Source organism: Euprymna scolopes, chromosome 34 (assembly GCF_053919585.1).
Source record: "Euprymna scolopes isolate OS-2025 chromosome 34, ASM5391958v1, whole genome shotgun sequence".
Classification (NCBI taxonomy): Eukaryota; Metazoa; Mollusca; class Cephalopoda; order Sepiida; family Sepiolidae; genus Euprymna; species Euprymna scolopes.
This window is the reverse complement of record NC_136515.1, coordinates 83,659,260-83,672,495: the sequence shown is the minus strand read 5'-3', so window position 1 is coordinate 83,672,495 and position 13,236 is coordinate 83,659,260. Positions and strand designations below refer to the sequence as shown.

Here is a 13,236-nt window from a genome sequence, read left to right as displayed (position 1 = left end):
AATGGAAATAGGCACAAATATTAATAGGCTTTTCATATCTATCTTCGTAAGTATACTTTGATAATTATGTTTCAGTTTGAAGAAATATGGTATAATAAAATTATGGGGTGTTCGTTCGCGCATAACCTCCATAGAATGGAAATATGTCACAAAGTTTAACAAGGTTGTTTTTAATATAGATCCACAGAATATTGTGATAAGTGTTTCAGTGTGAACAGGTATGGTATAATAAATTATGGGGTTTATCTATTTTATTTTTACTTTCATCATATTTTACTTTGGTTTTGATGCCCCCAAATTCGAAGCTATCTCTTTACAACCCTTCTTTTTCATAACCTATCATACTTTCATATATCAGTGCCCATTTTCTGTAGGTTGTTTTTGAACCTAGTCAACGACGGGTACTTTTGATAGTATATATATATATATATATATACATATATATATATATTTATATATATATTTATATATATAGCAAAAATGGTAATTAGTAAAACCCGAAAAGAGTGTTAAATACTATTGCAGAGAAAATATGCGTTTTATTTTTTAATACTGTTTTATCTGTTCGGTTACATATGTTTCGGTTATCGGCCATATTTACGATTCAGCAGCCTCGTCAGAATTTACAGAAATGGCTATTATTATTTGGAAGGGCGATTTTAAAAGAAATACGAGAGAAAAAAACTGGATCTTAACTGTGAATTAGTGGGATTTTTCTGCTTGTCGGGTTTGTCGGAGGTATTTACGTCATTATAAATTTATTGTGTTCTTAACTGGACTGTCTGGTCCTTTTCTTTTCCAGTTTTAACAACTAGTCCTTTACTTTTCCATGTTTAAGCTTTACCATATTCCTTTTTTTATTATAATATACTATTTATTAAAAAGAAAAAAAATACACTTAAGTAGTTACTAAAATATCATATTACATTAATGGAAAATTTCTTACAACAATAAGCTTAATATTATTCGTTTTAAGTAATAGAATTTATTTGATTTTCGTGTTTAGGAATGTGATTTAATGTTAATTTATTGATTTTTTAAAAAATTTTCTTATTTTTAACTATTTACCACACCTTAAAAAATGAAGCCCACTTTTTTTAAAAAACGGAAGTAAGCTTTACTTTTTAAAAAGATGAACACGAATTTATGAATGCATTTCGAACACACTAATCTCTCTCCCTCTAATTCTATTAAATCAAATTGATGAAGTTACTTCGCCTCCAAAACCGTATGTGATTATTCAGTCAACGATACCCCAGGCCGATATCTTACCATTGGGATTTTTTTAACTCTCCAGGACGATGCTATCTAACATTCTTTCTTAACGAGCAATTAGTAATAGAATTTTCAGAAAGTGAGAAATTATATAAGTATTATCAGAGCCAAGTATAGCTCTTGTAAGCTGCGGCATTGTTAGGGTATGTAAATAATTATAAAATCTATCACTTTCTAAAAAGAATATATGTATATATGCGTGTGGGTGTATATATATATATATATATATATATGACACTAGCAAGCACTAGCAGAAAAGCGAGCGGCAAGACTGGCTGTGATGCAGGACCCCTCTCCTCAAGCTACTAGCCTCTGGAAGCAGAGCCGCTCAAAAGTGCAGCGCCTAACTCGAGAGGCTAAACACAACTATTGGAGTGACATCTCCAAGCGTGCTGAAGACTGCTCTGCCACCGGCAACACCGGTGGCATGTACCAAGCTCTGAAAGAGGCTCTAGGTCCTCCTGTGAAGAAATCATCTCCTTTGCGATCTCTGACCGGAGAACTACTCACCAATCCTGATGATCAGCTTGACCGTTGGGTGGAGCACTACAGCTCACTGTATGCTCAACCTGTAGCAGCTAGTGAGGCTGCTATAATAGCTGCTGTTCCCCAACTACCAGTCCTCCATGAGCTAGATTACGACATCACCATCGATGAAGTACACAAGACCATCAAGCTACTGAGGAACAACAAAGCCCCCGGCGTGGATGGGCTACCTTCAGAAATCTTCAGATGCGGTGGTGACTCACTAACTGAGGAACTCCATCATCTCTTCTCAATCTGCTGGAATGAAGGTACTATTCCCGATGAACTTCGTAACGCCAACATAGTTACCCTGTATAAGAACAAAGGGTTTCGCTGCGACTGCAACAACTACCGTGGCATATCTCTACTTTCCCAGCCTGGAAAGATCTATGCCCGCTTAGTCCTGCCACGTCTCCAGATTATTGCCAACAGAATTCTTCCTGAGAGTCAATGTGGCTTTCGACCTGGCCGCTCTACCACTGACATGATCTTTTCTGTTCGTCAGATCCAGGAGAAATGCATTGAGCAAGGCCGTCCTCTCTATGCAGTTTTCGTTGACTTGACGAAGGCCTTTGATTATGTTAGCAGATCAGGGCTATTTCTAGTCCTCCGTCTACTGGGCTGCCCTCCCAAACTCCTGAAAACCATACAAGAATTTCACGATCAGATGAAGGCTACAGTACAGTTTGAGGGCTCTCGTTCTAAAGAGTTCCCCATCTCTTGTGGTGTCAAGCAAGGCTGCGTGTTAGCTCCTACTCTGTTCGGAATATATTTCTCAGCTGTTCTGCGCCGAGCCTTCCCAAACCCAACTGGAGTGCTCCTTCACACTCGCAGTACTGGAGGCCTATTCAACCTGGCCAGGCTACGCTCAAAAACTATGGTTAACCGCGTACAGATCCGTGAACTCCTGTACGCTGATGATGCTGCCTTCATCGCCAACTCGGAGGTTGAGCTTCAGGCAATGTGCTCCTCCTTTGCTTCTGCCTGCGAGGAGTTTGGTCTCAAAATCAGCCTAGGCAAGACGGTGGTCTTTGCCCAGCCTGCTGGGCTTTCACCCATAATAACCGTAAACAATCATGTACTGTCAAACGTCACCAAGTTCACTTACTTGGGTTCTACAGTTGATAACACCAACAGTCTTGATTGTGAACTGGACTCCCGCATTGGAAAGGCATCAACAACTTTCGGCAGGCTTAGTGAGAGAGTCTGGAAGAACAAGTCCCTCTCGCTACACCTAAAGATCAAGGTTTACGAGGCCTGCATCCTCAGCACTCTCCTGTATGGCAGTGAGACTTGGTGCACCTACCGCCGACACGAACACCGTCTGAACGCCTTCCACTTCCGATGCCTGCGCACAATTCTTGGATTCACATGGAAGGATCATGTACCAAACACAGCTATCCTCTCCACGACCAAGAGTACTGACATGTACACAGTGCTGCGCATCCGTCGCTTACGTTGGGCTGGCCACACCTGCCGCATGGACGACAGCCGGCTGCCAAAAGCACTTCTCTTTGGAGAGATAGCTGATGCCCCTCGCTGTGCTGGCAGGCCACGCCTCCGCTACAAGGATGTCCTGAAACGTGACCTCCAGGTCTTCGGCATCCCTCACAACACTTGGGAAACCTCTGCCGGCAACCGAGTAAAGTGGCAAGCTGCTATAAGATCTGGTGCCAAAAGATCCTGCCAGCAATACACAGACTTCCTGAACTGTAGAAGACTGAAGCGCCTTGCCAATCGTCGTCCTCGACGTTAAGGGCCTATGTGTGTGTGTGTGTATATATATATATATATATATATATATATATATATATATATATATATATATATATATATTAAAAGCAAAGTGGGGCATCTTTTTTTAAACCTTATAAAAAAAGATCGACTATAATGTAAAAAGAAACGGGATCGACTAAAAGTAAGAAATATAAATTGAAAAGGAAGAAGATCGACTAAAAGGGGAAGAAAGAGAAAAGAAACGGGGGATCGTTAAAGAAACTTGAAGTACTTTTCGCCGACTGTCTTCAGAAGTAAATGTCGGAATGAAGTAATGTTGGCATTAAGTAATTTCTATGAGGGGGAAAAAACAAAAAAACAAAAAAAACACCGCGTAGAAATTAACCTGGTGGCGCCTGTTTAAAAACGTTCAACGAACGTATGTGATCCATCTGTTTGCAAAGAACAGGTCTGCAACAGTTTATTGTAAGGGCCCCCAAGAATCCGAGATGCTGAACAGACCTAGCCCTGTGCAAAATAGAGAACCACTCCGGTGTGTACTCACTCGCACATTTTTTGAACTGGTCAGGTTATCACCGATCGCGGTAGCAGAAACACGTGATCGTGCAGAGAAGTCTAACCTACCCTGTCGTATATATAAAGGGACATGTTGCGAAGTTCTGACCTCCAATCTGTGACTCGTTCTGCCCACGTAGTCAGCTCCACACTGACACTTAAATTTATAGACGACAAGACTATTTTGAATGGTGGGCAAAACATCTTTCTGAAAGGAAGAAAAGAATTTCCGAGTGGTAAAAACAGGGCGGACTAAAGTGGCGGGGAAACAATTATGGGTCTGGTGAACAATCTTTTTGATGATGTTATCACCTGCTGAACCCAACCATGGCAACTTTAGGTAAATCGGATACCGGGAAGGGCCTATGAATCTATTAGTATTAAAGTCCCCGACCTTGTTAGAAATTATTTTACTAACAATATGTCGGGGGTAGCCATTATCAAGAAAGATATTAAGTAGTTTTTTCTAATTCGGCATCTAACTTAGAAGTCGAGCAAATAATTATATTAATAATGGCTTATATCATCAGAGGAAATGAAATGTAATTAGCAAAATGTTTAGCTATGAATAAACAAGTATTTAGCTTTTCAGCAAATATATTGAGCTATCTTATATATATATATATATATATATATATATAAATATATATATATATATATTAATCCGTTTTCCTTTATCTGTATTGATATTAATATTTAAACACTCTTTTCTATTTATTTAAAAAGAAAATACAATTTTCTTATACATGGGTTGTGGAATTGCATTCACTAGCAAAAGATCCAGCAAATTTGCATAATCTTTTAAACATTCATTTTAATTAATTCCCTATTAGTTTTTTTCGGTTTTATTATGGGATGATCATCTAGAGTTAAGTGTATTACGTGTAATTATATTCATGCAGATTTTCTACCTGATTTATACTGGCATAATATTTGCGTAAAATCTTTACAGTAAGCAAAAAATGGTTTCCATATATATTTATGTATACGAATATATTTTTGTTTAATCTATTCGTCTATCTATCTATATATCTATAAAAGTGAATGCGTTTGTGTGCCTGTCTGGATATCTACCTCTGTGTGTGTCTGTGTACATTTCCCTACGCAATAACTCTCTCAATTTTAGTCTACAGACTCGAAATTTGATATACAGTGTACTGAGATGATGGAAAATCTATGTGATCGGTTTTTGGCCAGAAATTTGGCTGTTAAGAGGTCAAAATTAGACGATTTGACATTTGAGAACTCTACCAAACTCCTTCGACAGTTTGGGGTCTAAACACGTGAATTTTAAATATAGTTTCCTTGGACATGGATCTAACTTAATAACTTGACTTGAGCCCAAAACAATAAATGTTAAGGGGCCATAATAGGGGTCAAAGTTTAACAAAATTGACCGTTTTTTTTGTTTAAGTTTTTTTTTTGTTGCTCAGCATACACCTCCAAACAGCCGGGCAACGCCGGGCACACATGCTAGTATATATATAAAGACAGAGCAGCGACTTAAACGAATATACACACACGCTTATATGTGTGTGTATGTGTGTGTGTTTATGCGTGTGGTTATAATAGCAGCGGTTAAACATATTGTTATATATTTTATATGTTACTTGCTAATCGCAAAAATTTATTTTTTCATCTTTCAGCCTCCGTGAAATCGGAACAATTTTTCTGTCCAGTATCCGGTGGATTCACCTACAGAACCATAAATCGATTGATAAACGAGGTAAGTGTCAAAAATTGATATTCCAATAGAAAAAAAAAATGAATGATGAATATAGTTTTAATATTTCTGTGTTTCGTTCAACTGTTGTCATCTGCGATGCTATCACAGCAATCCGACTCCTGTGTTCTGCAATCGTCTTTTGAAATGTCTTTTGTTCAGGACCTGTGGCGTAATGGTTATATGTGCCAATATAATCCGTTCTACGTGAGAGTCCCCGTAAAAACATAAGACCAATAAAAGATGCATCTATGAACTATCAACAGCTCCCAGTAGTAGTAGTATTAGTAGCAGTAGTAACAGTAGGGAGACAGAGTATTAGTAGTAGTAATAGTAGTAGTGACAATAAATGCATTAGTAGTAGGTGGAAGAGCATTTACTTAATTAATCACCCACACGTTGACATGTGATCTTTCCAGTCGCGCTGGTCCAGTTTCTGAATAATCATTAATTTGCCTCGATGGAACTGCATATCAGTTTGTAGAATCCTTTTGATTTTTCGATCAGGCAATCCGAAGGGCAAAGCATATTTGAGAGCTGAACGTGTGGGAGAATGAGTAACAGAAAGTCTCGCAAATCGAATAAAGTCTGGAGTTCGATCACTTCGAGGCTTTCTTTTAAATGCAGAACCTGTATTTCTGAAATATGAATCACAGGGATGTATTGATTTTCTATCTGGAACAGTATCATGCCGTCCTAACTTGTAATGAACTCGGAAAGTTCTCTTTGTTGCAGTAACGTCTATTTGCCATAATGTTCCGGCGTCTTTTGCCAACTGGCATATTGTCGTGTCTTTCTAGAGCGTAAGAAGGTTTCTATTTCCGGATAACTTGTGCATGTGTGCCTATCTATTTATAGAATAAAAGTCGTTACGTTCAGATGTGTAAATATTAAATTTACATTAAAAAAAGAGTAAAAGATTCATCATTCTTTAAAAATCTTTCTATATTAGGGGCACGATGTACACTGGTCACAAACCATATTGCTTGATGAGGGTGGCTGAAAAAATAGTATGTTAGTAGTCCAAGGAAAATATCATTGACACTTGTATAATTTCATGTAAAACATATTGTTAGAAACATTAAAATGACCCATGTATAATAATGCCAACAGTTTTGTGAGAGCGAAACTTTCCTCAATCATAGACTCTTCCAGTACTATATTACGATGTCAGGGATCAGTATCGTAATACCATAGAATCAGCAGGAGTACTAGTAGTACGCAGCGTGTACGATTAACAATCACGTCACTTGCGGCCGAAATCGAGATTGAACTGACTACACGAGTTTGTAATGTAAAATCTTGTCCGTAGCTGAATACTTGATGCTTCGCCAGGGCTATAAAGGGTATTTTTGTCGTGCAGCCATCACTAGATAACTTGCCTACCACGGTTTAAGAGAGGCCTGTCTAACCTCGACAGAAGGAGAGACCCTGCCAGTTTCCCAAGTCGGTATTTTACCTCGCAGTACATACAGCGCCAGGTCTTCCCAAATGGTCACCTATCTGGTACTGGCCGTATAATAACAATAATGGACACCACCGGATAGTAAGCTCCGGTTACCATTTATCCTAGCCTTGTAATATTTTCGGTTAATATATCTTTTTACCGCCTAATCCGTGTTCCATATTGTCTTTCTATGGTCTCAACCTTGTGTCCACATCAAGTTGTAACTCTAAAATAACGAGGAAACAAATTTACGTGAACTATAAATGCAAATCGTGCACAAAGAACTGCAATAAATGTAAAACAAAAAATAGTGAAACACTAAAAAGAATTAAGGAAACTGAGACTGCGAAAATGTAAGTTAACTATCTCCTCTTCTAAAACATTTCGACGTCAGCATCTACATGCACCACCCAAATAGTGGAGATGGAAAAACCGAAGGGAGAATTTAGTAGCCACTTCTCTAGTAGATGAGCGTGAAGAGGATTTAAAAATCTAGGATCTTTATAACAACTCAAATTCTTATGAGGGTTAATTATCATTGCAAGCGGGAAATCAATGGCAAGCGGCTATTGCGATTATGCATATTAATCTTTGTATAAAAACGTGATTGATAGCATCGGAATTTGGAAAACTTGTTTCCTACTAGACTCCATAGAACATGACCGGTTTTTGTCAGTAAGGAATTTTTATGATTACCTGTGTCTTAATACCTAGTCCGTAAATAATAATAATAATAATAATAATAATAATAATAATAATAATAATAATAATAATAATAATAATAAACATGGGGAGGCATATTGCAGGGCCAATGGCCGCTGCTTGCAAGAAATCAATTGTAAGCGGTATTTGCGATAATGCAAATTTATTTTCAAATATTATCGAAAGAGATGGAGAGTACTGGAAATCTGAGGAGACTTGATGTCGCTCAGCTTCCAGGGAACGCCACAGATTGATTTCAAGACGACATCTTTGATGACCTTTGTGAAAGCTCCTTGTCAACCAATAATAATAATAATAATAATAATAATAATAATAATAATAATATTAATAAAAATGGTTACTGCCAATGACAAATGTATGATAAGCAGATGTTGCAGGTTATCGAGTTGGTATTCCACTGTAAATGTTATCGAAAGAGGTGGAGAGTACTGAATATCTTGTGGGACTTGCTGTCACTCAGACTCTAGAGAACGCCACAAGTTGTTTTCAAAGAGAAATTTTTTGATGACGGCCTGTGTGACGGCTAGTAAGTGAATAACATATTACAAGAACACTCGAACCTAACGAACGGAAACCGCCAGAAATCATACACACAATTGCAGTGATCAGGAAACCCCGATGAAGCAATGCGTCATTTTATTTCCAGATGCAAGTGTTCTTTGCCATTCTTTAAATCGACAGAACGATATAAGATTAATGATGGATTACACTTTGTAATTTCCAGGGCTTACACTACTACTACTACTACTACTAATAATAATAATAATAATAATAATAATAACAACAACAACAACAACAATAATAATAATAATAATAATAACAACAACAACAACAATAATAATAACAACAACAACAATAATAACAACAACAACAATAATAATAATAATAATAATAATAATAATAATAATAATTCTGATTTCGTTTATCAACGTCTCTCTGGAAAGAGATAGGATTAATTCCCAGAGGCTTTCCCTTAATCCCGGCTCCAAACCAGGAGCTTCAAAGATCAAGGGTTTTTCTAAGGATGTTGGCGGTACCTATAATTGCAGAGGTTTGAAAGCCGCTTAAAACATCAGGGATTTGTATTTTTTCAATTGTCCTTCCAGACGACTTGATACTACTCCTAGTGTATTAACTACGACCGGGATTATTTGTGTTTTAATTCCGTGTATACACCTTATCTCCAAGGCCAATGCAGCATAATTGCTCCACTTCTCATTCTCATTCTCTCTCACATTCCTGTCTCAGGGTACTGAGAAGTCTACAATCTGCCAGTTTTTTAGACCTTGTCAATGACGACCAAATCCGGACGATTATGTTCCAATTGCTTTGTCGTTATGGCACTTTTGTCCCACCATACCTCTACCTTGCCATCCTCAGTTTTTCTCACTTCATCACGCACCTCCTCAAACCCTTTTCCAGCACACTTCACCCATACCCTCTCTACACACCTCCCAATATATCCGGAGTCCCATGCGATTGTGTCTTTTACGGTAATCTATTTGGGCCAGTCCACTACACCCTGTTGCAAGGTGTGCAATTAATTCTGAGGTCTTACCACAAATCCGGCATTCTGCAGCAACCTCCTCTCCTAGAACCATCTTTTGAACAGTCGTGTTCTTAATGCCTGCTCTTGTGCTGCACAAACAAAAGCTTCAGTACTTATAGCCAGATACCCACCTCTAAGCCATTGCCATGATCTTTCATCTGCCCCTTCTGCTATATCCTGGAAGAACCTGCCATGCAATTTTTTCCTAGACAGTTTCTTTGCCCTTTCTCTATCCATACGTTTCACATAATAAGCCTTGGTCTCACATATCTCCATTTCATTGGCTACAACCTTAAGCATCCACTCCTCACTTCTAATCACATGCTCCTTCAATGACATCTCCTCGACATCTATAATAACATTATCAATAATAATAATAACAACAACAACAATAATAATAATAACAATAATAATAACAAGAGCAATAACAATAATAACAACAACAACAATAATAACAATAATAATAAAAATAAAAATAGCAATAAAAATAACAATGATAATGATAACAATAATAATAACAACAATAATAATAATAATAATAATAATAATAATAATAAAAATAACAATAACAATAAAAATAACAATAATAATACCAATAATAATAATAACAACAACAACAAGAATAACAATAATAATAATAATAACAATAATAATAATAAGAAGAAGAAGAAGGAGAAAAGCAAATACACAGAGCTGACAAGACAGCTGAAGGGGATATGGAAAACGATGAAAATCAAGATAACATCAATAATAATAAGAGTATTAGATACAACCGTGAAAAACTTTGCAAAACCAATGAGTAAAAATGGAAAATGGCTGAGAAAATACAACGGATAACAATGCTGAAAATTAGTGAAATATTTAGGAAAAGCTTTGATTGCGGACGCCTATACACATGAAACACATATTCTAGCCGGACATAGAGAAACTGATAGAGACGTAAAACACGAAAAACACTTCATGGCATTAAGAAACTTGAAACTGTATAAATGTAAGTTAACCCCCTCCTCCCCAAACTAAGTGATGACATCAATTGACACCACAACACATAATCGAAAATTAAATGACCGACGAGAGAAAATACGAAACAGACTGCCAGGGGATGAGGCTAATTGTCAACTAAATCCCAGTATAGGACAATAGTTGCTACCAAATGAAATCAATAGTAAACGGCTGTAATTTGACAATGTCAAGAATACTGGAAATCTGAGGAAACTTGTTGTCACTAAGACTCAGGAAGCACCACATGATGTTTTCAAAGTGAAATCTTTGATAATGGCTTATGTTAAGACTCCTAACATATATTAAGTGAATGCAGCAAACTGGCCCAAAAGGAATACAAAAACAGGCATGACCAAGTGGGGAGGGCGGTGCACTGGTTATTTTGCAAACGGCTGGAGTTTGGGCGTACAGACAAATGGTACAAGCATAAACCCGCAACAGCACTCGAAAACGAGGACCACAATATCCTATGGGACATGGACATACAGACGGAAAACGCAATCCAAGCAAGAAGACCAGATGTCGTAACAATTAACAAGAAAGAGAAATCCTGTCAAATCGTAGACTTTGCTGTACCAGCTGACCACAGGGTGAGTATGAAAGAAAAAGAGAAACGAAGCAAATACACAGAGCTAGCCAGAGAGTTAAAAAGGATTTGGATGATGAAGAAAATCAAAACAGTACCGATAATAGTAGGAGCACTAGGAACAATTCCAAAAAACCTGGAAAAAGAACGGCAGAAATTGGAATCAGAGGAAAAGCTGCAAAAATACAACGCCTAACGATAATGACAACGGCGGAAATATTAAGGAAACTCATTGAATGCGGAGAATAACACAAGACAATATAACGAATAAGCGTTATAGGGAATGAAGAACACCGAAGCTGCAAATGTACATGTTCTACACCGCATCAAGCATCCCCTCCATTGTTTCACCACCGTTCCCCGAATTGAAAAGTGATACCAAAGAGCCGAGAAGGCTCAAGGAAGATAGAAAGACCGAGGAAAGAGCACTGGCCAGACTTCCGCTGGACAAGTGCGAAGAGAACTGGGATCTTGGGGACGCTTAGTGCCACTCAAATTCCAGTATAAACCAATGGTCACTGTCAGCGCAAAATCAATGGTAAGAGGTTGTTGCGATGATGCAAATTTATTTACAAATGCTATCGAAGGAGGAGGAGAGAGCTGGACGTCTGGGGAGATTTGTTGTCACTCAACTTCCAGAAAACACGACAGGTCTCCAATCCGTTTGTTGACTTTGTGAAAGCTCCATGTGAGCCGATAATAATAATAATAATAATAATAATAATAATAATAATAATAATAACAATAATAATAATAATAATAATAATCGTATTATTCAGATTCATCGGACTACAGTTCTTATCTTGGGTGTCATTTTTACAATTTTTTGATCGACGTAATCTTCGACCTTGTTCAGTTGTATTTTGTCGAACTCGGGAATGTTGCTGTAGAACTAGAGACTTTGGACGCCGCGGGTTCTTGGGAAGTTGTTAGATTACTAAGAAAATGAATTGTAAAAGCGGTATTCTCGACTGGTTAATTGTTCAATACTCAACCGAAAAATAAAATTGCGAATTACGTAAGACCTTCCAATCATGGCTGACAGAACAAGACCATGCAAATAAGTAAATAAATGGGTCCGTTCGAAATGCTGTCTTAATATCCGAATCCGACAGAAGCAATCCCGAGTTCGACAGAAACATTGCCGAGTTCAACAAGATACACCTGAAGAATGTCGAAAGTGACAACGTCCGAAATCTTGTGAAAATCACGTTCAAGATGAGAACAGTAGTCCGATTAATCAAAATAATACGATTAACCAATCCACATCTCAAAAATTCCAAATCGTAATAATAATAATAATAATAATAATAATAATAATAATAATAATAACAACAATAATAATAACAATAATAATAATAACAATAATAATAGCAATAATAACGATAATAATGATGATAATAATAATAATTGCAACAACAGCAATAATAATAATAACAATAACAATAATAACAATAACAAAAACAATAATAATACTAACAATAATAATAATAATAATAATAACACTAATAATAATAGTAATAATAATGATAATAATAACAATAATAATAATAACAATAATAATAGTAATAATAATAATAATAATAATAATAATAATAATAATAATAATAATAATAATAATAATAATAATAAAACCAATATATTGTTAGACATTTATGATGACGTATTATTATTAGATGCCATGCTGGTGTATTTATACTTTAGGCATCTAGATTTTCTTTGCTTGTTTATCTTTACAGATTATAATTCTGCATGTTCTGTGTTTTCTATTATTGGCGGTGAATAACAAAGAACATTTCATAGAGTGTTGTTTGTATTCTGAATTGATAGAAATGAAGCCGTATGAAAATATGAAGAATTAACAATATTCAACCGACAGAAATAAAATTATCTTCTTCTTTCTGTAAGGAAGTCACATGTAGTTCGTTCGTTCGGCAATTTCTAAACTTTGATAATTCCCCCAAACAATTAGAAACACACAGCAGATTAGCAAAATCGGTTTTAAAATCATGGGAAATCTTACGAACATCAGAAAGCATGGCTCAATGAAGATTTAGTGAATACAGATTATTTTAATACTCATAGAATATAAACTGGCGCAGATGACTGACGTA

The 13,236-nt window shown here is 36.6% G+C and overlaps 1 protein-coding gene across 6 annotated transcripts in view; it reads left to right on the top strand.

The window, feature by feature from the left end:
• Positions 1–13,236, top strand: part of LOC145259312 (uncharacterized) — a 2,114,304-nt gene that overhangs the window by 1,770,561 nt on the left and 330,507 nt on the right. For all 6 annotated transcript variants that reach the window (XM_080117200.1, XM_080117201.1, XM_080117198.1 and 3 more), the window contains exon 7: positions 5,739–5,818. In XM_080117200.1, coding sequence (XP_079973326.1) covers positions 5,739–5,818 — 80 coding nt within the window. The remainder of the gene's footprint in view (positions 1–5,738; positions 5,819–13,236) is intronic.